General features: G+C 37.9%; 2 protein-coding genes across 2 annotated transcripts in view; one reads left to right on the forward strand and one right to left on the reverse strand.

Annotated features, from left to right (window-relative positions):
- The first annotated feature begins 138 nt into the window (after positions 1–138).
- Positions 139–19,665, forward strand: LOC145766148 (alpha-tectorin-like). Its single transcript, XM_082577805.1, has 9 exons — positions 139–262; positions 841–942; positions 2,350–2,539; positions 5,721–5,922; positions 6,912–7,078; positions 13,172–13,423; positions 14,276–14,447; positions 14,887–15,100; positions 18,109–19,665. The coding sequence occupies exons 1-9, from the start codon at positions 142–144 to the stop codon at positions 18,315–18,317; spliced, it is 1,629 nt and encodes a 542-aa protein (XP_082433931.1). The 5' UTR covers positions 139–141; the 3' UTR covers positions 18,318–19,665.
- Positions 19,666–19,851: 186 nt separating this feature from the next.
- The window catches only part of LOC145766147 (DNA repair protein RAD50.L-like), a 36,768-nt gene continuing 29,806 nt past the window's right edge, over positions 19,852–26,813 (reverse strand). Inside the window, exons 26-28 of the mRNA XM_082577804.1 lie at positions 26,448–26,584; positions 23,187–23,320; positions 19,852–22,029 (exon numbers count right to left, since the gene is read on the reverse strand). Coding sequence (XP_082433930.1) covers positions 21,852–22,029; positions 23,187–23,320; positions 26,448–26,584 — 449 coding nt within the window. The 3' untranslated portion in view covers positions 19,852–21,851. The remainder of the gene's footprint in view (positions 22,030–23,186; positions 23,321–26,447; positions 26,585–26,813) is intronic.

The raw sequence follows: 26,813 nt of genomic DNA on the forward strand, positions 1-26,813 counted from the left end.
TAGTTGAACTTACAATTTGGGTCACTAGAAAAACTTAATCGCCTGTTGCTTCCACCAGACAGTGGAGATCCCCGCCATACTTGCACTTGTAATTCGGGCTTCAGTGGTTCAGGAGAAACTTGTACCGATGTCAACGAATGTATGGACCCCACACCACCTTGTGGGGATAATGCAACTTGTACTAACACCGAAGGAAGTTTTGAGTGTTCGTGTGATAATGGCACAATTATGGAAACGAATGGTGCTTGTACAGTACCCCCTGGTATGTTATAAAAGTCATAATACTCGTTAGTGATTGATGACGTTGAAGTTTACTACAGATCACAGCGAAAACTTATGCATTTGTTCAAGCCGCATCTAAATTAACACTGTATCAAGGTAATTGAAATCATTATATCATTATTATGTCATTATGGTTATTATTTATTGTCATCAAGATTATTATGTCATTAATTAGATTGTGCTTTGAAATTGACAGTTGGCGGGTGTTTTGTGTATTCACTGATTAGTTACCAATAATGCAAAAATACAAACTAAAACTAATGTAATAATACAAACTAAAACCTTCTCAAATAAAATTAAAGTTTGTTTCAAGATGGCGCATTGTCCGTATTGCATTGTTTGATCACGTCCTGCAGTCAATGTTAGTGAAGGCTACTCTAAAATCAGAGAGTTGCTTAACAATAGCACTTCGACTACAATCAGAGTGCTTACTTCCAAGGTCATGTATACAAATGATAAAACATACGATAAAAATGTCAAAATAGCTTTCTTTGTCCATGAACACAATTTTTTTTATATAACATGTACCTGGTACGACTAACTACCGCTTTTTTGCAGTAATTACGCCTTGCAACGGACCAGATCCAATAGAGTACGACAGAAAAGTACTATGGGGGCAATCTTGCTCTGTGGCCATCCTTCTCAATTGCACAGACAACAGTATGTGACATCATTGTAGTTAGCAGCATTTTAAAGTAAATAATCATTTTCAAGGTTTCTTAAAATAGGCCATTAGTCCTACGCTCTGCATGAACATTCTTAATACAAATCGATGAACAATAAAATCTTAGTTTCAAATTTTTTTCAAAATAGGCTTTTTGTTTTCCTTTTTCCATATTGCGCTCTAAAACTTTGCCAGAAAATAAAAGTGTTTGTTCTTGTCATTTACGGTTACACTCTGCATTCGTGCATTATCCCGAAATTTACCGGTAGCTTGTTTTGTTTGGTATTGCAACAAAGAAACTGGATTCTTTTATTCTTCCATATTGCTAAGATTGAAACAAAACACTAAAATTATTTTGAGTGTAAACCGAAATCCTTGAGGAGTTGTAACTGAAAAATCGTTACCTTACGCTACATAATATGTATTAGTAGATAGTTCTATGCCAGTGGATGCCCCGATTTTGTTCCTTCGAACTAACTAAAACAATAAATGAAAATTTAAAACAAATGATTTTTAATTTCCGAAAGAAAACATTTTCAGAAATTAAAAATCTTTTATTCGTTTTAAATTGTCTGACATTTCCAAATCAAATTTAAAACTGTGTCTGCAACATGTTTCTTTGCTAGTTATGCTCCATACGATACTTAATAAGTTGCAGTGATGTACGCGCAGTCGCGCATACAAAAAATATTGACGCCGTCACCGTAAACGCAAACGTTCGAAAAACCATACACGTATGCGTCAACGTAACTTGTAAAAAAAGTTGGCAGCGTCACTGCATACACTAGCGTAAACTCATTTTGTTTGCTAGGTGCCAAACATTCACACGGTATAAACCACTCGAAACATACAGGTTTTATTTTGAATTTCCACAAAGAAACACAAGCATCTGAAAGTGTTCATCTGACCTTTTGCTGCGTTTTGGTTTCAATATGTCTTTGCCCACTGAAAACATTCTTTCAACTGCAGCGCTGGAAGGTATCGGAGTGTTGTAGCGAAAAAAAACATTTCGCAGTTTGATAAAAAAAAATACAAACAACAGCTAAGACATTAAAAGGTATACGTTGACGCTATACGCTAAAAAACCGCGAAAACTTTACGGCGTCCCCTCAAGCGACAACTATCCAAAAAAAATGTGGCTGTAAGCGTTATCGTAAACAAAAAGTCTACGCCAAAAGTCTACGGCGTAGAAGTTGCGGCATAACGTACATCTCTGATAATTTGATGTGCACCTTCCTTCTCCGAAATGTCAAGATGTTTCAATACATCCAATTTGGCTTGTTATAGTTCTGATGAGCTTAAATCAAAATAGTGTTAGTAGATTTATAGATGGCAGTAACGGTAAGAAAAAAAACGTCTACGGTATGTATTAACAATATTGATATATTCATCATCGTTTAAAGGTGGCAACTTCGATAATGGAGAGAGACTTGAAATTGAAAGTACGACCAACGCTGAATGCGTCAACGACCAACTGGTCTCAACTTTGCCTTCTGACTATCTTGTTGAAAACCGAGGCTCCTTTACCGGCAACAGAGGAAGGGTTTTGTTGAATGCTCAAGTAGCATGTACAGGCGATGAATTTAGCATCAAGTAAAGTGATAGTTACAAACATCAAGTTTTGAAACGTTTTCTTACAAACAATATGACAGAGCAGATGTTTTCAACACTCTTTTATCCCTTAGCCTATCAAAAACAGTAGCAGCAGATTTCGGTTGGCCTATTCGAAGGTGAACCATTCATAGGGACAGAGTTGCTTGTTTGAGTTACAACTGGTAAACGCTCTAACTACAGTAGTAACAACAATCCATAAAAAAATACAGAATAGGACAGTTCACCAAACATTTAAATTATAAATTAATTTCTTGCGTCCTTCAGGCGACCGTAAACTATCATTTCCACATCTTATAATAATCTAGTTTGCAGTCACCGGAGTCCGGGAGAACGCAAGAAATTAATTTATAACCATCCATAACATATAAGTTCTGGGGTGCTGAGTGTTTTAAACGTATTCAACTATTCTCAGCATTTGAATTTACCTAATTTTAATAAAAACAGTGCAATTAAAGATCATTTGGAAAAGATAGAAGATTTGGAAAAATTAGCACTATTGGGGATGATATAGGGAAAAAGAAGCAGAGGTCGACAAAGATTAACTTATTTAGGGCTACCATACGTCCACTTTTAAGAGGATTTGTCCTTTTTTTTCAAGAAAAATGAACTGTCTTCCGAGGACAATAAAAAAATGCTCAAATGTCCTCTTTTTGACAGTTTGGGTTTTCTTGCTTATATTTTCAACCGGATTATGTAGCTTGATGACGTTTCAGCGACAGCTTGTAGGCTATTTGTTTTCTAAACATTTTGTGTAGGCTACCAATATAACATGCTGATTTATAAATTCTAGAAGAAATTGACACATTTTATGGAACTGTTGTTGAATGTTCTTAGCCTGGTTCACTGTAAGATATTAAACGACATTTTGAAGGCCATGCTCACCTTACACTTTCACAAAAAAATATTCTTTTACCTACATACGTTTTAAGTTGATACAACGCTTGTCGATATTGTTGGTTACCAACTCAGTTTGGTTCGTTTTTACTTGAAACAAATCGAAACGAATGTCTATAAGTGCAATGTGTATAACACCTAACCTCCAGCAAAGAAATCGTGGAATGGATAGGCCTACAGCTTTGCAAGGAAAGGAACAGCTTTTTCGTTCACTTTGTTTTTAACATCTTAACGGATATGCGCACTGCGCAGCCTACTGTTTTAACCCTTAGAAGGTTGGGCTCCTGGAGTCTTGCTCAGTTTGGGGGGGGGGGGGGGGGGGGCTGTCGACTCTTTTTATGCTTTAGGAGTGATATCTCTGTTACTTTTAAGGCACGGTTTCAAATTTTGGACGTCACTTTGTAAAATTATTCACGCTGAGCATATCGTAAAATTAAAACTATGTGAATTTTAGAATTGCTCATATACGTTGAAATGTTGAGGTGACTTATGATTGTAATTGTAGCTTGAGTTTACATATTATTTTTTGGTAGAGTAATGAAGAACATGCATTGCAATGTTGTCATTAAAATTTTTTACATAATTTTACATAGAGCCAATTCCCTTCACGCTGTGAAACAGTTAGGAGGGCCAAATTAATTACTTTCATCCAGCTGGTGGGAAAATTTCGAACAATAGAATACGAAATATTTCAGAGCATGTGCTGAGAAATGCCTTATATCTCTTAATGTATAACCTTTATTCGCTCAAAATTTCAGCTCAATAGAGTTGAATAAAAGTTAGGAAAAGTCAAGAAATCTCGTAGTCGCAGCCTCAGTGGTTTTAGAGATGCAACTGTTGATACAAAATAGTTGAATTAACAGCCCCCCCCCCCCAACCTTCAAAGGGTTAATCATATTTCTTGCAAGTAATTTAACAATTTCGTTAAGGCTGACCATTACTTGTTGAAAAAAGTTAAGGCTTGGCTACCTGGAGATCGTGTCTGATTTGTCACATGTTGCAGATTTTTGCGATCATAGCTGTCTGACTGAAACTGTCTAACAATTAGATATTTTTTCACTTTTTGCTCACTCTTAATAATATAAAATCATTTGTTGTCTTAAGGAAGCACTAAAAATGAGAAAAAATAAGTTAAACGTTCAGTAAATATGTTTTCTTGTTTTTTTGTTGGGAACTTTTGCTGCGTAGGCTTATACCGGTACTGTAATGATCTAAAATGATGCAAACGATTCTTCAAGGGTAAATTTCTACTTGCTGGCGAAACGTGTCCTCTTTTTATGCGATGAAAATATGGTAGGCCTAAACTTATTTAAACAGCTTGAATCAATTGGCCACAAACCCAACAGTCAAAACGAACGATTCTATATGAATGGCAAATGACAGAGAAGTTTGGAAGACCATGATTGCCAACGTCTGTATCTGATCAGGCACATAGCCTAATCATCATTAGAAACTGCCAATCGTGTTCATTTGTTCAAATAATAAACTCTCATCGGAATCCTTCGAAATTGTTCGTAAGTGTTTGTCCGAGCTCGACACCAAGATTCACGAGGCATTGCTCATCAAATCTTTTAACTCAGGGCTCAACAGGCAATTATTTGCTGGCGGAGCCTCCTTTCTTTTTTAATTGAATTGTCACGTGTTGTGCTTAACGTATTTTTGCTTTGTTTGTGCCACTATCTCGTGTTGTGCTTCTATCCATCTTGCGTAATCTGCTTGAGTCCTTTTTCTCAATTATTTCTCAACAATTAATTTTATATCTCAAATACTTGACCCATTACTGTGCTGCTTAATTTTTTCAGTTATCATTGTGAGTGAGCAATTCAAGCAGTTTCTCAAATGTCTAGGTTTGACCATATTTTTGCTGTGATACTGTACGATTCTTTAGTATGTCTTTTAAAATTATTTTCTTATAGGCTTGAAAAGGGCAGTATGACTATTCGAAAACGTTCGATTACTGTTTTTTTGTTTTTATAATGTTAAATGTAGTGTTGTTGCTGAGTTATGTCTGTTTACATAATAGCCTAAGTTGGCAAGAAGCACAGCAACGGAAGTTAATAAAACTTTACAAATTGGGAAAATTCTGCAGAACGTAACAAATCAGACAGTATCTCTAGGTAGCCATGAGTTTTAATCACCATGTTTTTTGCCACAGATTAGCTATCCAACGTTTTCTTATGAGCCAGGCGATGTACGCTACTATGTGTCTACAATAAGTTCTCAAAAATCACAGCGACCGAAGTTTGACTTGTTTCTTTTGCTCTAGGTTTGATCGAACCGTTGCCAATTTGGGCGGATTTCACTTAGGAAATCTTTTCTTGGGAGGATTCGGAAATTTCGAAACAGTAGAAGCTGCTTATGGTGGCCAAAGAGAGTGCAGGGGGCAACCCTGGTACCAAGATGGTATCCAATACAAGTTTGGAGTGGCAGGCGGTTCCTCTGCATGTGGCACCCGACGCAGGGCAACTGTAAGTGATGAATTCTCAATTTTAATTGATGCCATTAGAATTTTAAGAGATTTAACTCTGTTCCGAATTTAAAGTGATATTATTTGCAGACTACTCGTAGTAGTTTTGTTGCGTTACAATGAAAAATTTCTTCATCTTGATCCTAATTGGTTTCAACTTTACATACGCATCGCGTCAGACCTCCTTTCATGTAGTAAACTTAGGGTTTGGCCAAAAGGAATTTTGTTTGAACAACTCCATAAAACTAGTTATTGATCGTTCATTCCAATCAAAACAAAGCGTTATTAACTATTTTATCTTGGTAAAGAGCTTCCATATTAGGCTATGTATTTATTCTGCAATCTGTAGGCTTCTTAATATCGTTGCTGCGAACACTTTATTTTTGTATGAGATGTGTAAATAATCCTTGTTGTGATACTGATAGTCCATTACCTAACTTCAATATGTGTGTGTGCATTAGTTTGTTTTTTTGTGATATTGTTGAGTTCAGTCGTGTTCTCATTGCTTCAAAAATTGGCGCTCCAGTTGTTTCAGGAACGAGGAGGCGACTGATTCTTAACTAATTCATCTATACTTGTTTTAAAGTGTCAGGTTTGGTGGCCGTACCTATATTTATCGATGCATAGACCGTAGAACTAGATCTTTTCATGCACGTTTTAAACCATTAAGGTTTTGCCACGTTTTCCTTTTGTTGGTTTTATTACTGTATTTCTTTTTCACAATATCATTTCTTCTGCATTCTGACAAAGAAAAATAAATTGAATTGAATGAATTGAACAAACAACGTTTAAAAAATTGATGGAAACGAAATTGCAAAACAAACAATCATTCTCCAAATGGTTTAAAAGTGAGCTCTATTATAGGGTATTAAACTCGGCGTGAGGGTGATGTCCCAATCAGGCTCCACCCTAACTCAGATGCATTGAAACTTTACTCTGACACCAGAGAAATGTTGCCGTAATATAACACATTTCATTAACTGTTTCTAGAGGAATCGAATAACCTATACCAACGTTGTGCGAGGACGATTGGATGGAGGGAGCGATGCTACCATTACGCGACGTATTCAGTTCAAAATTAGTTTTAACTGCGTTTTCAGCAGACGGAGCAATTCCTTTACAAATAATTTCTTTGTGTTTTTTCGACGAACTAAAAGGTATAGTTCACTAATACAGTAGTCCTGCTTATTAAGTCAAGCCCGCAACCAGGGGGGACATTGGGGGCATTTGCCCCCCCGAAATTTTTTGAAAAATTTTTAAGCGTTCTATGCAGTATGAAATGTACTATAGGCTACGTCGTACACGTACAGCCATACTGTAGACTTGTAGAGCGTAGACTATCGAAGCCGAAAGTAGGCTACGCTGGTTGGAAGCCATGCTAACGATTTTGTTCTATAAATTAGGCTGGCATCCTCATTATCTGTTTCGTTAGCGTATACATAATGTCAGCATCCATCATCACCATAAAAAGCGTTTAAAAACAACTAAGTCATTCGAGATCAAAAGCAGCTGCGATAACGTGGTGAATAAGCTACTCAGTTGGGCTTAGGCATTTGTAAATCTGATTTTAAATGAATTCTTGAAAGTGAAAGGCCAGCAAGTGCGGTGTCAGCAATAGAATCCCAAAAAGAGTTTTATCCAAACATTTACAAACTCTTGATAATTTTGGCTACACTTCCAGTCACAACTACTTCTGCAGAAAGAACATTTAGCTGTCTACGACACTTGAAAAGTTACCTTAGAAGCATTATGGGGCAGGACAGACTTTCTGGACTAGCTCTCATGCAAATCCATCGTAGGCTACTCAAATTCCAAGCGCGGAATTGGTGTTAAATGAACTTGCCAAATCAGGTAGAAAGTTAGACATTATAGGCTATGTTCTAAATTAAAATGTCATGTTGCATTTGCAAAGTCAACTTCTTTGGGCCTACAAACATAAAAACTTGTTGAGCCAACAAAATGTTTCAGGATTGTAATTTGTAATTACCGTGTTGAGTTTATTTATATGTATCTGTTTGTTTATGTTGATGTAAATATATGTTATTGATTAATTTATGACTCCAGTCGTGCCAATGCAGTTCGTAGCCTACAGATGTTGTATTTTATTTGTAATCGACTGAACACATTACTGTAATATCGTAATTTTCTTCCTTGGGTAGGCCCGTAACATGGTAGTGCCACACACTCTATCAATGGGCGTGGACATTCATAAAAATGTCATAAAAATGTTCATAAAAATGTCACAATGCATCATTTTAATGTTTGTTCTTTGATAAAATTAAATGCCCCCCCCCCGAAAATATTTGCTGGTTGCGGGCCTGTATTAGCCTAAGTCCACCTCGGGACCAGACAATTTTGAGCTTATTAAGCGGGTAGCCTATTAAGCGGGGGAGCGAATTTTGCCACTTCTATACGCGTAGTTGACTATGCTCGCCTGTGCTATGGCTAAAACTTGCTAAATCTGTTAACAACTGTAGCCTACGCAGGGGTCGGCAACCTTTTTTGCTCTGCGGACTGGTTTCAAAATGAAATTTTTTCGCGGATCGTTCTTTAAAAAAATCTAATGTTCAACAATGAAAATTTATTGCAGCTCATATACTGTAAGGTCATTATTTAATGTGGACCTTGGGCTTGTTTTGCCTCAACGAGACGATCCCACCTAGGAAATATAGAACTCAACGACACCCGCAATGTTTCTCTCACGTCCAATCTGTTTCGCGGTTTCGTCTTTGTTGCTGCCATTACAGAAAATCCAGACTCGCATAAATAGGATGTCGGAAATGGCAGCAAGGTTTTTAATGCTTTTATGGCAAGGTCAGGGTATTCCGGCAAGACTTTCATCCAAAACGTTGGTAGAGTCGTTGTATGAAAAATAACTTTCAAGCTACCGTCATTAGCAATATCCAGTAGCTGGTCCTGTTGTCGAACAGGTAAGGTCGATTCACCAGGTTTGAAAATAAACGGATTACGGATCCAATCCTTTGCATTTCGAGGGTCTTTAGCGCTTGGAAAACAGCGCTTGAATTCTATTAAAAGAGTACGCAAGTGTCTGCTCACAAGTTCGGAGAACTCTTGCTCAGGCTCACTGTCTTTCAAAGTCTCTGCTAATGTTTGAAACATGTCAAAAACCCCTTTGTTTACGCGCTGCTCCCACAATTTTAGTTTTTCTGTAAACGCAGCCACTTTATCTGCCAACTTGAATACAGTTGTCATTTTGCCCTGAAGTGAAAGATTTAGTTCATTGAGCAGATTGAATATGTCACACAAGTAGGCAAGTTTGAGAACCCGTTTTTCATCAATAAATTTGCTAGCAAGATCTGAATTTTTCTCCAAAAGAAACCTTTGCAGTGGCTCACTTAGTTCAAAAACTCTGTTCAGTGATTTTCCTCTGGTGAGCCACCTTACTTCTGTGTACAACAGAAGGCATTTGTGCTCGGCATCCATGTCCTCACATATCTGCTCAAACAGCCGAGTGTTCAGTGCATGCGCTTTTATAAGGTTGATCATTTTTACTACATCATTGAATACACTATGATGCTCGGATGATATTTTTCGGCTAGCCAGCATTTCTCTGTGAATGAAACAATGAGTGGCCTCGCACTCTGGTGCGACCTCCTTAATTCGAGCAGTCAAACCAGACAGACGACCAATCATGGCTGCAGCCCCATTCGTACACAGACCGACACAAAAAGACCAGTTTAGTTTCCCTATGTAGTATTCATTCAGAGCCTTCCACAGTTCGGAGGCTGTGGTTTTTTTTGGCAAATACAAAGCACATAACATGTCCTCATGAACATCCTCTTCATAAAGATATCGAACAAAAACTAGCTGCACAGCTTTGTTTTCTATATCAGTAGATTCATCACACTGAATCGCAAACCATGGTGACTTCACCAACCGCTCTAACAGTTGAGCTTCAATGTCTATCGCCATGTCCTCAATACGTCTCGCAACAGTGCGCGAAGAAAGCGAAACCTGCGCTATCTTTTTAGCTGCCGATTCTCCTAAAACTTCACGGCAAATATCACTACAAGCTGGTAAAATCAATTCTTCTCCGATAGTAAATGGTTTATTAGTAGGGCAACCAAAAGTCAATAAAGTCAAAATTTTTCTGCCTTGTTCAAAGTTTATAAAACGTCCACAAACTAAATTTCAGGCTGACACGAAGAGAGGTTTCAAAGTTATTAAGTAAAAAAAAAGTCAAAATTCATGGTTAGGTCAAAATTTTCTTTTAACGTAGTTTTTCTTCTCTCTATTGATATTTTATTAAATCTACACAGATACTGATTTTTTGTTGCAATTTCTGTTGCTATTCTGACGTAATAATCGATTTGATGCAATTTCTGAGGTAATAATCTTGTTTCGCCCACTACTGACGATTGAATATTAGCCAGCTACCCTGCTGTTGATGAGTTGGTTGCCAGGGTTAAAGCAGTGACCGTTTATAACAGGTCAAGAAGAGCTAGTTTAACTTCCATTGGCCAACCTCCACACTCCACAGCCAAATGTAACTAGATGGGCTTTTGGTTGAAAGCTGCTTTCTATTATTCAAAAAGTCTACCAAAAGTAAGAAATATCGTGGAAGGCTTCCATGATGGTGGATTGGTGGTGTCTTGCTGCGGCGTGCTCAAGATGCTGTAAAAGCTCCCAATTTAGCTACTCACCTTGTAGAAATAGAGGAGCAGTATAGTGCACTGTTTGATATAATTCAGAAGATGGAAAACAGCCGTTACACCATTCAAGAAGCTTACCAGAAAATGAGGTCTCTTAAATTTGGTGTTGATGGCTGCCAAATTGGAAAATATATTCAAGCAAGAATCTTAAGGAATGGCATCAAGTGCATTGTGAAAATGGGACGAGATGATATTTCACCACATTTCACCACATTTTACCACATTTCACCACATTTTCACCATATTTTACAACATTTTCACCACATTTTACCACATTTCACCACATTTTCACCACATTTTAGGAAAAATTTTGGCGAGAGACAGAAACTTCAAAGGCGATAATGTGAAACGTTACTTGATGTTGAAGTATAATAGTGCAGAACCCCCTCAGTAATTTCGGGATATTTAGACACTCCATATTTATCTTTTGCAGTTTTTTGAGTGACTTTCATTACCTGTTCGTTAGCTGTGGTGTCGTTGAGTTTTCCACATTTTTCTCATACTTCAATAGAAAAGAAGCTATCCTTACCTAACGGTTTGATTTCTAAATTTCACGTTTGAGTTGCAAACGAAGAAAGTTGTTGGTCAAAATTAGGTCAAAATTTGTAAATTATAAAGTCAAAATTTCAAGTTTTTAGGTCAAAAAATTGGTTGCCCTATTTATTAGTCTTAGCGATGCGGTGAGACACCAAGTACGATGCTCTTAGTGCATTTGGCTTTGTTGATAAACCTGTCCTTAGTAATCGTTTTTCAGCTTCGTGATCACTTTTTCTTCTTTCAAAAAAGTCCAAAGGTTTACCTTTTAGTTTGGGATGTTTTCTGTGCAAGTGCCGAATTAGTTTTGAGGGCTTCATAGCGTCGTTTGATAACTTGCTGTTACAAATTAGACAGAGCGGATAAGGTGTTTCGGAATCACAAGTTGAAATGAATCCGTACTTTACATAGGACGACTTATAATGGCGAATGAAAGAAGCCTTCCTTTTTTTGAGGTTGTAGATGTAGACCCCTCGTTTGCGACATCAGATTTTTCAAATACTGTTGGCCCACTCAAACACAAATTTCACACTCACAAATGAATGGTCAACGTAAAAGTTAAGTCACTCTTTTTGAAAATGAATCGCACAGTAACTGTTGTAAAATGGCACCTAGAGAAAAGTTACTATGACGTAATAACAGCATTGCTGCCTCGCCAGTCTCAACAAGCTCAAGAAAATGCACGTGGTAGAGGTTAGCAAGTTTAATGAAGAAAGGACGCCTCTACATGTGCATTGATTAAAAAGATTAATTTGAATTTTTATCAGTTAATCTTAGACCACTATAATAATTCTGAACGTTCACTTAATATGTAAAAGTATATGAACTCCTCGCGGACCGGCAGCGGTCCGCGGACCGGTGATTGCCGACCCCTGCACACTGCACAGTCAGGCCTGGATTAACCATTGTGCTAGGGTGTGCTAAAGCACAGGGGCCCCGCAGACAGAGGGCCCCACTTTTCCTAAAAATGAAATAAATAAAATAGCTGGTAAGGGCCCCCATAAAATTCATTTGCACAGGGAATGTTTTCCCTTGCACGGTTTCGTTGATTTAATGTGTGTCATTTTGCATCCATTATAACGTAAACATTGTTGACTTAATTTGCACATGCTTATTTAATCATCGATCACGTGCTATTTGTGCTATTTATAACTTCCATTACGTTCCACGTAAGCTGGTAAGGGCCCCCATAAAATTCATTAGCACAGGGGCCCCATTTGACCTTAATCCGGGCCTGCCTACAGTGTACACAATGATCCGTTGTTTTGGAAAATTGCGTTTTATGCACGTTGTGTCAGCAACGAGCGGTGTTTTGTACAACCCAATGAAATGAGATTCAGGTTAAATGGTGCGTGACGAAACAGTTGAATTAGGAACTGAGTTAGCAGCTTAATAAAGTGTGAAATTTTCGAAAGCAAGACAAAAAATAGTAAATTGTAACATCTTTTTAGACAAATTCATGCAAATGTAATAAAAAAAAATTTGGGCTCATAAAGCGGAGTTTCATATTGCAAGAACGAATGGGAGTAATTCCGAACCGGACCAAATTGGGTTTAATAAGTAATAAGTGAGTGGGCCTATGAACCGTGGGCTTAATAAGAAGGGACTATTGTAATAGATTATGATAAAATATTTATGTCTTGTTTGACTTTTTTTTTGCAAAACCAAATTGAGTTAATAGTAACTTTACAACGAAAAGGAGTTCGTGCCGAAGGCCGTCTTAGTTTTGTTCATAAAATCATATTCTAAAATAAGATATTATATACTGTATTTGCTTCGACAAAATGTCCGCTGAGAGGTAAATTTATCTCTGGGTTAATCTCTTGTTCAACAGTGGCATATTTGCTTGACGGAGACTTTTCCTTAGTGTAGGCTATCTGGTACCGGTAATGCAAATTTACACGCTTCAAGGGGTAATTTATAGGTTATTTTCAAAGAGAGTTGAAATTCTTGCTTATGTCACCAATTTTGTCTCACTTACTGCAGCCACCAGCGAATGTTGATTTACGCATCCCAAGATTTATGGTATATTTTATTTTGAAGGGACGTTGAAATGTCTGCTTCAATTGTTCTTCCCGACAAACAAGTTGAAATAGAAATGGCACTTTACAAAGACCGAGGCCTCTCAGAGCCTTACTCACCAACTATGCAGCTGAACGCAAGAGAGCTCATCTATGTCGACGTTAGCCTGCCAACTGATTATGGAGGAAGGTTTGAAGTTCAGATTTTGCGTTGCTGGCAGACAGCAACTCGCGACGGGCGAGGAGACGTGTTCAAGACCATTATATCAAATGGGTGAGTAACAAAAGCAAATATAGAAAATCTAAACAAATGTTTTGTGAATAGTTTTTTTTAATGTTCACGAAAAACATTACTTGCAATAACATAGCAGGGGTCTGGAAAAAGATAAAAGCGAAAAATCGCGAACTTTAATGCATGCTCGAGACCGAGTCACCGACATGATTTCCTAAAAGTCATGTCGTAGCCTACTTAACAATAAATTAAATACAGAAAACATAAACAATGTTTATGTTTGATTTTGAATGTTTGTTATTCTCGTAGTTTCAACAATTGTTTGGTTGCCCCAGCCCATCATTATGGCTGTATTGGATGTTATGTTACCTAGGTTACGGTAGGCTACTTCGTCGGTGGTGATTTCCTTTTCAAAAGGATTTTTGTTTATTAAAGGGGGTGATTGAGATAATAACTGTAACTCCATTAAATTGACATTTTTTGTTGTTTGAAGTTTACATCAATTCAATATTCTGGTTGTAAAAAATACTGAGCCTAGTCCAGATCATCATAATGAGAGAAAAAGTGAGCATACAGCTTTATATTAAATAGGCTACCGCTACTGTACGGAAACCAAAATGGGAAGCTTCGGTCTGACTAAAATTTACTGAAATTGACATTTTCTTTTCTTCTTACATTTCTTCCATCCTCAGGCACACAAAGTGTTATAACAACGCTTAACAGTGACTGACGTCAAATGTGAGTTTTAGAGAACATTTGTAATATTACTGGCGAAAATCTGGAAAGTCTGTAAAATGAGACAAACCAGGCCGCATCTTCAGTTTTCCATGTCATCTATATTCCATAACAATACGTTAGTTACGTCACAATAACCGAATCATTGTTCTTGTATAGGTGTGAAGAAAAACAATTTACTCAAAATGGAAACGTCCTTCTTCCAAGTCCAGATGGTTCATCAGTGAGATTTGGCTTCCCAGTAAAATCCATAGAAGGCAACAGTGAGAATATTTACGTCTCCTGCATGCTGGACGTGTTGGACAAGATATCGTATTCGGACTTTGACCAAGTGAGTTGGTTTGTCTCGATACGACCTCATTATAATTATTGTGTGTGCAGTTAAAGAACACTGTAGAGTGTAGAATTTTAATGGCTGCAAACTCAAATCTAACAAAACTCTACCTTTTTTCAACTCAAACAATGAATAACGTTGGGCTAAATTTGAAAAGTTCGATAAGGTTTGAGAAGATTAATTGAAACTTGAAAAATCGATCTTGAAAAGTTCTTCCAGTTCTGGCGGAGACAGCACCTTTCTTGAATGATTAGGTTTTGGAGTCAATATGTGATTGCATACAATGTGTAGGCCTATGTGAAGTCTGTGTATTTGCTTTTTTTGTAAAATATTCATCTAAAACCAATAGCCTATGCTTTCAATGTCGTGACATGTGCAATAGACTACATACCTTACCGGTTCTGGCAGTATCAAAGTGTAACATTGTTCACCACAGAGATGCAACGCATTGACTCCAAACCCGTCCACATTTCGAGCTGACATCTTTATGAAGGTTGTTACCGTTGGTCCCGTTTCTGTGCGTGATGTTTGCGGAGGAACCCACAACGGAGGGTGTCAACAATCATGTTCTGTGACGCCACAACATACACCACTTTGTTATTGTTTATCTGGCTTCGAAGTTGACTCAGCAGACTCCACACAATGTCGATGTGAGTAGGCTGCATAGTGTTTTACTTTACACTAAGATCTATTTAAACATCATACAGAGTTCTCTGGATAGGCTATACATGATAGGTTAGCCTCAGTGGCGTAGCTAGGGGGGGCGGACTGCCCCAGGCGGAACGTCTGGGGGCGGCACTTGCAGACAGGACTTTTTTTTGTTGATAATGCAAAAGTACACGAAAAATAAAAGCAAACAGAACGGCAACATTCAAAACATATAATAATTTCACGTTAAGTCAATTAAGAAAATGGAATTATCTATTGCAAATGTCTTGAAACTACAAGGTTTTTATTGCAAACTGACTAAATTAACTTAGTGTCTATAATAGTTTCATGACCTCATCGACTGATTTGATTTGGTAATTGACGACTTTGCACAGCGCAAGAGCAGAAAAATTAACTTTCGAAGTGACTCATGCACAATCTCACTTATGTTACAGAAACTGATTTAAAATGTAAAACAATTAAGTTACATTTGCAACATACTATTTGACTCTTGAAATAAGCTACTCCACAGTAAAAACTATTAACCAACGTTTGCGTTTACAAAATATTTTACCAGAAACATTGACCAAAGGATATAGAATGAATTAATTCTAATATGAGAAAACAAATAAGGCGGCCGTGCATTTTCGTTACAGCTGTCGAGGGAAAACTTAAATGCCACTTAAAAGGGAAAACACTTGCAACAATATATTAGAGCCGAAGGGATATGTAGCTGTTGTTGAATGAATAAGTGAATGAAGTTTACTGTAATCGCACATTATGTTTATAAAGTTGTCCATTGGTAAGTGATAATGGAATGTTGCCAACAATTTAGGTGAAATCGATTTATTCTAGTAATTCAATAAAATATAAAGCTGATTTTGATTATAATCTTGATGTTGCCATTGGTAATTGGGTAGCCTATCACTAATATTAGCTGATAATATTTCTTGATTTTCAGTGAAATAGGGAGTTACCTTGTTTTTACACATCGTTGCTGAATACTGATTAACCATAGTAATCTACCGCTGCTGCACTATACAGTACAAACATTTCAGTAAATGATTTTACCGTATAGCGCTATAAGGCAGTGTCTATATGGAGTCTACAGACGCTTCGTGTTTGAAATCGATTTCACACGATCCACGCTTAACTTCGCAGAAAAACAAGTCAGAAAATCTTTGAATTCTACTTACGCGAAACTATAATCCTATCACTGTGTAAGTTGGTAGCCACTTTAACAAGTCGAAATTCTGCCACTGAAAATGACTAAGTTAGAATGAAACCGTCAACCAATCATAAGCTACGGTTTAAGTGACGTAAAAAATGGCGAAAAGAAGATAATAGAAAGCAAATTAAGCGATGGATTTTTTGTCAGCTGGTTGGCTTAGGGGTTAGGGTCAAGGCTAGAAAGTAGTCATTTCATTGACGCGAGTTTGATTCCCACCACTGCTGTTGCTCTTTTTCTTCTGTAATTACCAAATAAAGTTCAAAACAAGCATTAACTCTCTGGATGAGTGCTAGAAGGGTCACAATTGGACGGTAGCCTCTAATAACATGTTCTGATTGGTTGGCGGTTGCATTGTAGTCATTTGCAGTGGCAGAATTTCGACTTGTTAAAGTGGCTACCGTGTAAGTTAGGCTGATTTTGCAGAGCTCCGCATTGCATTTTTTCAGATTTAGATTTTTTATTAATTGCTGTAACAATATACTACCTACTGTAGGCTACTATTGTTACTGATGCCATGCCGCACTGGATTTCACTTTTGGTCACATAAACCGGCCTTGTATCCTGAATTATTATAATTTAAATACACGGAGAGGGGGAGCACAACACTATGTTTATTAACTGTTGTAATAAATAACTTTGCTACCGTCACTAGAATGTGGCTGTTAGATTGCGAAAAGTGAGAACATTGCGCAGTAGCATGGCTAAAGTCTACAATATGATTTTTCTGCATTTGCAACCTTGTAATTTGTGCGCTTGCTCATTTTGTATTCGTTTTACAGTTGATAAGAACAAGCTTCTATATGATTCTATCCATATTTTATTTTAAAGTATTGTAAGTAGGCTATATAAAAATTATTGGAAAAATTATAAAACTTACGTTGCGAATAAGTAAAGAAAGTTCAATGAGCAAAAGAAGAAAACGTCTGTATCACTACATTGGTAAGCAACTATTCATGTTACACAGTCTAGTACTCTAGTAGAAATGATTTAGGCCTAAATGAATTTTTCTGCCGTTATGTTTTTAATACGTTACAAAATTCCTGTTAGCCTTTAGCAGAGGCGGAAACATGCTCTTCAAATTTGGGTAGCCTTGTAAAAGGTTACAAATTGATTACTTTAATTCTGCAGCAGTTTTTGTGCTTTTTGCATTCAGTAGGCTATATTACTAAATTATAATGATACGTTCGTCTGACTTTACACCACAAATTGAAAAAAGCACGTTGCGTATTGCAGTGCTGATAAAAAAGCGCATTTTATTCTCACATGCTTTTTCTTGAAGGGGCGGCAAAATCTGAATCCGCCCCGGGCGGCACATTCCCTATAGCTAGTAGCTACGCCACTGGGTAGCCTACTTGACGTTAACAGATGAAACTAGGGACTTTAGATAAAACACATGAAATGTTTTTCGTGAAGATTGAGCAAGGACTTGTGCGGCTCGGCGAATAAGCTTCTGAAACGAGAGTCAAAGATAGCCTACTGTGGGCTATAGGCAAAACAAATAACTGTATTAACTAAATAAAAAAAAACTATGTGAATTGTAGCATGATCGCCTGCGTGTGTCATCATAATATAGTAGGCTATAGAATAATGTCCCAGGTGTTGTGACCGTGCCAAATCCTTGTATTTAGTAAACCATAAAACATTTGTCTCCGGGCACGCTTTAACTTTCGCGTTTTGTCGCTTCTTCTTTTTTCCAGACCTCTGCTATGTTATGGCAAGTGATGATATTGTTGTTGTGTGCTTTGCTGGTCTGAAATATGATGATGACTTGTTTTGCAGTGTCAAATCCTGTATCTCCGATCTTCCCTACACAAATCTATTGGTACTACTATGTGATCCCACTCCTCATCCTGTTCTTACTGATCGCTCTCATCGGGCTAGCCATCTATAAGGTGAAGAAATCCCGGAGTTCCCACTCAGGAAAATATGTCTTGAAGGAGGCGGAGGAAGCTTCAACATCCGAGGAACCAAACAGTTTTCTTCATTAAAGAGACACACTGAGAACAGCAATAAATTGTTTGATGTATTTGGAACATAGTATATTTATCTTTGTTGACTGCGTTGCTGTAGCATGCAAAGATAAAATCAAAAAGTTGTATTTTTTTTCAAAAAGCTGTTCTCGTTAAGCAGCAAAATGGTTGGAACGCCTGGTTAATCTGATCAAAAAATAAAGAGTCCAAAATAGAAATGGCCCTACTAAACTCATGTTCTGCAAACGTTTCAAAGACTATGCTGTCTTCATCTTCAGTGCTTTAAATGTCCATTAATAGATTACGATTTACATATATTATTATTCATTTAGAACTTTGGTAGAGTTTGTCTTGTTAAACCATAGGCATAGGCCTACGAAGCCGGATAACGTGATCAAGTTTAACATCTTCAAGTTTATTACATATAGAAACACAAAACTACGCAACAAATTAAGTATCGAACGTTTTCTGTCCTCTTCAGGAAAAATATACGTAGGCCTACAACATACATTCATTTATAGAATATAGTAAGCCTACATTAATAGTAGGCTACTGAGATGAAGACAGTTAAGTTTTCGAAATGTTTGTTGAACATGAATTTAGTTTTTACATATTGAGCTTTTTATTTAGTGATCTTATTTTCGTTTGTTTCATAACATACTTCACAATCGTTAACAGCCAATTGCCAACTAAAGACCAAACAAGAAAAACGATTACAACGTATCCGGCCGGTAGCAACCAGAGAGAAATATCTATTCGGAAAGAATAGCCTACAATGGCTGGCATCGCTAAATTCAACCTACCGTACTTTGAAACCCTGTTCTGTTTCAAAAAAACTTCCATCATGCCTACAATATACGGTTTAGGCCTAAAAGTTATAATCACTGCACTGTGTAATGACAGATTGAACGCATCCAACCCCTACCACAAGTATGAACAGGACAACTGAACCAAACTGCTATCAATATTCAAAATCTGCGGCGTAGGCTAACCTACGACTAAAAAATAAATGAGACTGTTCACCAGGCATTTTGTTAAATAACATGATATACGTTCTTCTGATGCAAGCAAAGCTGAGCTATCCAACATCTTGTGATAGTTCAGCTGAGTCTGCAACAGAAGAACGTATAGCATGTTATTTGGTCTACTCCTGTTTGCTTAATGCTTATTCTATCTAAAACAGTAGGTTACAACACAGTTCACACTGCACTTGTAGGATTTATGGTGTTTCAGAGTGGTTTGCACTCAGGACAGCAAATCCGCCACTGACCGTACCGAAGCATCGATGGGCGCAGTCGAGAAGATAGATTTGTGCTCTCAAATGGCGCTTTCTCTTTGTTGATGATAGGGTGCACGTAATTTACAATATCGCAAACGTATCAACTGGACAATATAATAAAGTTCGCATTATCAAACCTCACTATTACGAGATATTTGGGTTGTGATATTGTTTTTATACATCGTTGTCGATTATCTATAGTAAACATGCATGGTAATTTTAAGATTTGACGGTTCAGTGCAGCTTTACTAATGGGGCAGCCAAGTAAGGTATTGCTTAATATGGAGAATGAAACAACAGCATTATTGCTATATTTATGTCATTGGTCCAACTAGGTGTGGTATCGGACTTCTTCCTACAAAACAGGGATTTTAGATCATGAATACGCGAAATTACATCTGTTTCTGCTTATCCGCCACACCAGAAGGGTTACGTTTCTTTTTTTCTGATGTAAAAGATATTGTACCTTTTTTGAGTTATGTAAGAATGCAATTAGTTTTAAAGTAATTTAAGGTTTTCTGTTGAAAGCAAGCTAGTAGCGAAGCGAAAAAAATTGACCCTTCTAATGTTGCCGGAAAAGCGGAACCGCACGTCCCGTAATGTAATGTCCCTATCAAATCCTGGTTCGTAATGGTCCATTCCAAACGCTATTAGCTTTCGCGTACCACAGCGTTGGTCAAAAGCGGGCTTTGTTGCATCATAAAAGAAGTATGAAACACGACATGAAATAAAATTATTTTAACAGATAACAGTGGTCAACTGGTCAACGTACAAATCACTGTACAGTTTACAGCAGGCTACACTATAACACATAGCAACATGGACAAAATTACCGATACGCATTATATGATTGACAGTCTCCGAGTTAGCGTTGGTGCCACAGCGATATGACTGGCAGCTAAACACACTGAGTTCATTGCACTGGTGGGTGCTCAACTTTCCTTCAGCTTCGTGCTACAGAAGACTAATTGACACTTGAGGTTGTTCAAAAGTCATATGACGTCATTCTCTGGAATAACGTCATTCCTCATATAACATCAAATGTGACAGTGAGGTAAACTCCGTCCAAAGAACATCGTATGATATTTCTACAGCTCCTCAGAGGTTGCTTGCGGACGTCCATGCTCAAAGGACCAAGTACGATTATTAGTCATTTACATTTTTACTTAGCAACTGCACAATGCTCGTGGAGACAAATCTCAATGGCAAGCACACATCGAAATGCATTGAACAAACACACAAGGCAGGAACCGTTTGCTGCATTTCTCTATGATGTCACCTATCCAGCCCATTAAATGAGAGTGGATGATGTGAAAATGCTCCCAAACAAGAATTAGCACATCTTTTAAACCTCATGGCAAAGTCAAACCACTGTTTGAACACATGAAGCACAGAACCACAACAGAAGTCATTCAGATCACGCGGCGCTGGTTCGACTCTCGGGGTGTGCGCTTGAGCAACGCATTTCAGGACTGCTCTCCATTCAGCGGCAAATAGTGACTGGAATAATTCCACGGCAAGATTTCAACAATCGGAAAACTCCACTCTGTCAATCTCGGTAACCGACCCTGCGTCAAAAACCTCTACAAGTATGCGAAACTACCAGGAATAATGACCCATCAACGCTTTGTCAGTGCGAGGATAAAGATTCAAAACCAACCAACCATGTCTCAGAAGCACCAATACAATCCAATTAAACGTTATAAAATTGCTTTAACCCAAAAAACAGGAGTAGTCAAAGTCCTCTTTGACACAACGTTCATGTCTGTGTCATCCAATCAGCAGTTACGGTAATAGGCGGGTGTTTATGCCACGCAGTGGTGAGAGCTTATACTTTTATAGGAATACTCACTGATACCATCCTGACTCCAAAAAAAATAAAATTTAAAATTGACAGCAATGAATATTCAACGTTTCAACTTGATTTTTAACGTCTAACTTTTAACAGACGTATTCTAAATTTTATTGATATAGTTCTCATGTTGATACATTCGTTCGCAAAAGAACTTGACAACTGCAGTCAACGTCTTAATAACGTCAACTTGCCTCGTGGAAGTTTCATGATTTTGCAAAACATCAAGCAAAAGTATAGAAAATTAGAAATGTTCTTTGCCAAGTTTGCTTCATACAAGAAAGCAACAGGCAGCAACATCAATAAAGTTTTAACTCAGAAGTTTTCATCCAGTCTTGAGCGTTGTGTTGAAAGGATATTCGGCAACACTGTTCTCAAGACACTGAGTGATATATTCGTAAAGATATTGGGCAACACTGTTTTATGGCTCCAGATCTTGAACGGGACATCGATGGATGCGAGATCTGGCTCGTTCGTCTTTCGTGATCCGGAAGAAGTGATCCACGTAATTGGATCTCGCAAGAAGATCAACGAAGTCTTCATCGTGAGTAATCACCACGAGTTGGAAGTTGCGTTGCTGGGATCGGGAGTCGATGATGCTGAAGAGGAGTAAGACATTTAGTAATGATGAAGATGAAGAATTACTGAAGCTTGAGGAGCAGACAAATATTTAGTACAGTATTGAAGAGAGTCTTCTGATTTGTTGAACAATAGCAAACGTAAAATAATAATAACTTATTTTACACCAGTTGGGTGCAAAATAGCATCTATTAAAGTCTCCACAACTGGCGATTTTAAGCCAACTGTCGCAGTTCTTCCGGGCTGTGCTTTGTAAGAAATCGAAACTTTCGCATGAAAGTTTCTGCTGGTTCTCCTTGATTTTGTTTGCCTTGATCAGTTTTTATTAAAGGAGAGTTTTATTATAAACTGAGTTTACTGGATGTCGTATTCTACGTCCCAACCAGAGAAGTTGACGTTTGCTGACTTGTTGAAGCAGGGGAGTTTCTCATACAGCACCATATAACAAGTCATTGTGAATATGGTCAGTCCATGAAGTTTTGAAAATTCTTCTTAATGATTGTGTGTGGGATGTGTTGATGGTATTTTGAAGTTGTAATGTTGGCTTCCATGTTTCACAAACATACTGTAAGTGAAAACGGGAAGAACAAGTGTTTGATATAGCTTCAGTTTTAAAGTTGATAACAAGGTACTGTTCCATATGTTGTGTAAATTTGCCACTACTGCAGCATTTGCTTTGCAAAAACCAACCTCGCACCAACGCGGTGCAGAAGTGGAAACGGTGGAACGTGTTTCCAGTAGGCAAACGAAGCTCTGGTGGAGCTAGTAGGGCCAATCACCCGCTAGTGGAGAATAACAGTTTCGAATGCATACAGTGTATGAAAGATTTCTTTAACACGGTTGATTTTTAACTGCATAGTATATATGTTCACAAAGCTATCACAAGACTCTCGGCCCAATTTTTAAAGGCTATTCCAGTCCACCATCTATTTTTTACGTCAAAAGTTGTGCATTTCTTATATTATGTCTATCCATTCCCATGAAAACTATTCGCTTGATGGGAGTAATCACTCTAATAGGAGAAATTTATTCTTAGTCCAAAATCCTTACATTACAAGGTAATAAAACCTAGACAGATCCAAATCTGAGCAAGTACCATTATGGTGCGCTGCTTACGTCATATTCAACACCATTCAATTTGAAGAGTTCTTAAAAACTTTGATGACAAACTACCCACCTGACTAATGCCTTGGCAAGACTTTCAATGTTGTCTCGATCCAAGTTGGTCGTGGGTTCGTCCAAGGCTAAGATGCCGCAATTGATACAGAAAGCTTCAGCTAATGCCAAGCGAATCACCAGTGAAGCCAGTACCTGAAACGAGGAAATATGTTGTGCACGCGCAGAGATGGGAAAACTGGTGTCGGTCAGTTTATCGACTTATCCGGCACTCTAAACAATCCTATCAATATTTCTCGCTATCAACTATATCATGGCGCAGACAATTAGAACAAACTTACAGTTTTTGAGTCCATTAGATCAGCGTGTTAAATTTAAAAAAAAATGCTAGCTCGCCGTCTAAACTTTTTGTACCCTCTAGGTTAGAACGTTGACGTGCCAACACTTGTTGCACAGCACATTCAATGCCGAGTGTTGGGTTAATCAGGGGTGTTCAGTAGGGTGTTTCATTTTTTCACCATTTTTGAAATTCAAAATGCCTGGGGTCCCATCTGGTGGTATTTGGGGAAAAAAGTTTACACCCCAATTTTTTTTCAATTATGACGTCATATTGAGGTGGTCCACAAGGTTTGAAATTTTTGGGCCTCAAAATTTCGAAATTTGGCCGTATCTCCGGAACCACTTGTCATAGATCGACAAAATTAGTATCAAAATGCGCAGAAGGGTCGGTTTCCTATACCTGATGTAGAGAATATTAAGGTCCCTCTGCTTCAGAAAAAAAGTTATTTCAAAAAATCTGATTTTCGGTGTATTTTCTCCTGATGAACAGAGATCAGGTGATCAAGATAATAAGTTTTTCTGTATTTTTCCACTCTTGGAAGCTGCTATTGCATAATAATAGTCCTTGTTTGTTTTGCAAGAGACGAAAGTGTAATTAACTAATTATTGAAGGTATTACTATTATAATGATGATGGCTACGGCTACCCCTCGTCGAGGATATTATAATGTGACCGTTGAGGAAGAGGTATGCTGTTCACCTGCTTTAGATTTTGATTAAGTGTCATTATGGTATTAAGGTCAAGTATTAGTAAGTCGATGCAAAACTTCAAAGAATCGGAGAAAAATGTGCTTCCCCTTAATTCAGATATAGTCATCACTATTTTTTACTTGAGGAAGAAAGTACGGTAGCCGAAACTAATCCCAAAGTTTTTGAAGAAAATACCCCATTTCAAAGATTTGAGAGATGAACTGCTGAAAGATGTAGCTGGCATATAGAACAAAGCTGGTCTTCCAGTGCTTAGCAAACAGAGAATTGAAGCCAAGTTAAAAGATAGAGAAGTAGGCTACAATACAGCAAGAAAGAAAGAAATGAAACGCAGAGGTAATGAGGTTAATCAAGAATGGTTGCAGAACTTGTTCGATATATGTGCATGTAAGTGAAGTGTTCGATCTCCGAAAATCAGGTTGTTTTTCAAAAGAAACTCTCTTGCAGCTGTGAACTCGAAAACCGAGTCCAGGAGAAAGAAATAGCTTTCTTGAAAGATCAGCGAAAAGATCGAAAAATGTTTATCGGTGGCGTAGATGTCAACCATGTAGAAAAGGCTTTGGAACGGGAAAATCATAAAAGGAGGTGGGAAACGAGCAGTGAAGTTGAACAACCGAGCACTTCTGGCATACAATCTGCCAAAGCATCGGCACTACTATGTTCGAAACAGAGAAAAAGAAATGAAGCAGTTAGATGTCTACACAGTAGCGAAAGCGACTCTGATGGGGATATAAATTGGGAAGATGATAGGGAATACGAGCCTCTGAAATCAGCTGTTGGGGAAAAAGTGTAGGCTACAAGAAAGTACATTCTTTTTCAATAAATGATAGAAGTTGTTTACTTGCTGATCGCAGGATGACTTCGGTACGCCAACAGTCAGATCTTATGAGGTCGGTTTTTGGAAACGATCAAATAGCTGCATCACCTTCGACAGCATACCGCCAACGACAAAAAACAGGAGAAAAATCTCTGATGGAAAGTGAGAACCTTCTCAACTCAGCTTCTACCATGCAGTTATGTTATGATGGGCACGTTGTCGATAAAATAGATCGATACGTTTTCTTAGGTCAACTTGTTGATGATAATGGCATGAAGCACGAAAGTGTGCTTGCTGTTAAAAATTTTCCCAAAAGTGTGTCAGTCACTGCAGCACTGACTTTTGACAACATCATCCAGGAGGCTTGCAAAGTTCACCTACCCCAAGTATATTCACTATTCAGTCATGGCTGATACGACTGCTCTCAATACAGGAAAAAAGTCCGGAGTCAATACTCGACTGGTCAATTATTTTAATGATGAAGTTGGTCATGATATTCATACCCTTTAATGCATGTTCCACATAAACGAAATATATCTTTTCCATGTCATTTCTTTTGTGGACGGCGCCAAGAAGAGTCCCGGAGCAATGCAAGATGGGGCTTTGCTTAACCAGATAGCAAGACTAGACAAGTCCAGTACTGAAACCTTAACACCAACTATTATTACGCAATAACAGCTTTCAAGAGTGGAAAAATACAGAAAAACTTTTTATCTTGATGACCTGATCTCTGTTCATCAGGAGAAAATACACCGAAAATCAGATTTTTTGAAATAACTTTTTTTCTGAAGCAGATAGACCTTAATATTCTCTACATCAGGTATAGGAAACCGACCCTTCTGCGCATTTTGATACTAATTTTGTCGATCTATGATAAGTGGTTCCGGAGATACGGCCAAATTTCGAGATTTTGAGGCCCAAAAATTTCAAACCTTGTGGACCACCTCAATATGACGTCATAATTGAAAAAAAATTGGGGTGTAAACTTTTTTTCCCAAATACCACCAGATGGGACCCCAGGCATTTTGAATTTCAAAAATGGTGAAAAAATGAAACACCCTAGTGTTCAGCTTGGGTGGTGTTTTATTTCAAAGTTGCATCTCAGCAATAGTAACAAATAGAAATCCTGAATATTTACAAGAGCAAACCAGAAGTACATTGCTGGCATGAAACACGCGTTTATTAGATGTTATTGCTCTTTAAATAGCTTGTGACACTTAAAAGCATAAACTTTCGTCAAATCCTATAATAGACTGAGTTTCATTTTAAGCAGCATGATCGTTGTTTATTTCACAAGTTTAAATACAAACGACCTGTTTTGGTTAAAACAGGTCGTTTGTATATACACTTGTGAAATTCGTTAAATCGGCTGAACATGTCAGCGTTGAAGAACTGCAACCGACTTCACTTGTTTGTGTTAACCAACCACCTCCAAGAGAGATAACCAACAATAACTTGCCTTTTGCCCAGCACTGCATCTTCCCCTCATGTCCATGCCGATCCCATTGGCGTGCATCACCACACGGTAGTTGAAGACACGTCGGGAGGCGGCACTACCAGTGTCTTCGCTACTGGAGATCTCGATGTAGTCAATGTCTAGGTGGAAGGAATCGTTTAAAATCTTCTCTACGTATCCGCAGGGTATGCTATGTTGGTAGAGCTCTGCTTCAATAGGGCGCCGGTTCGACACCGCTCAAAAGCATGCGGCTGTGTTTTTGACATGACACTTAAAGGCATGTTTGAAGGTAGACACGAAGATTGGCTTCCTTGCCTTCCTCTCTACTTAGCATAATTTTTCAATCACCGGACGTCAGCCTAAATATAA

This window comes from Aplidium turbinatum, chromosome 3 (assembly GCF_918807975.1).
Source record: "Aplidium turbinatum chromosome 3, kaAplTurb1.1, whole genome shotgun sequence".
Taxonomy (NCBI): Eukaryota; Metazoa; Chordata; class Ascidiacea; order Aplousobranchia; family Polyclinidae; genus Aplidium; species Aplidium turbinatum.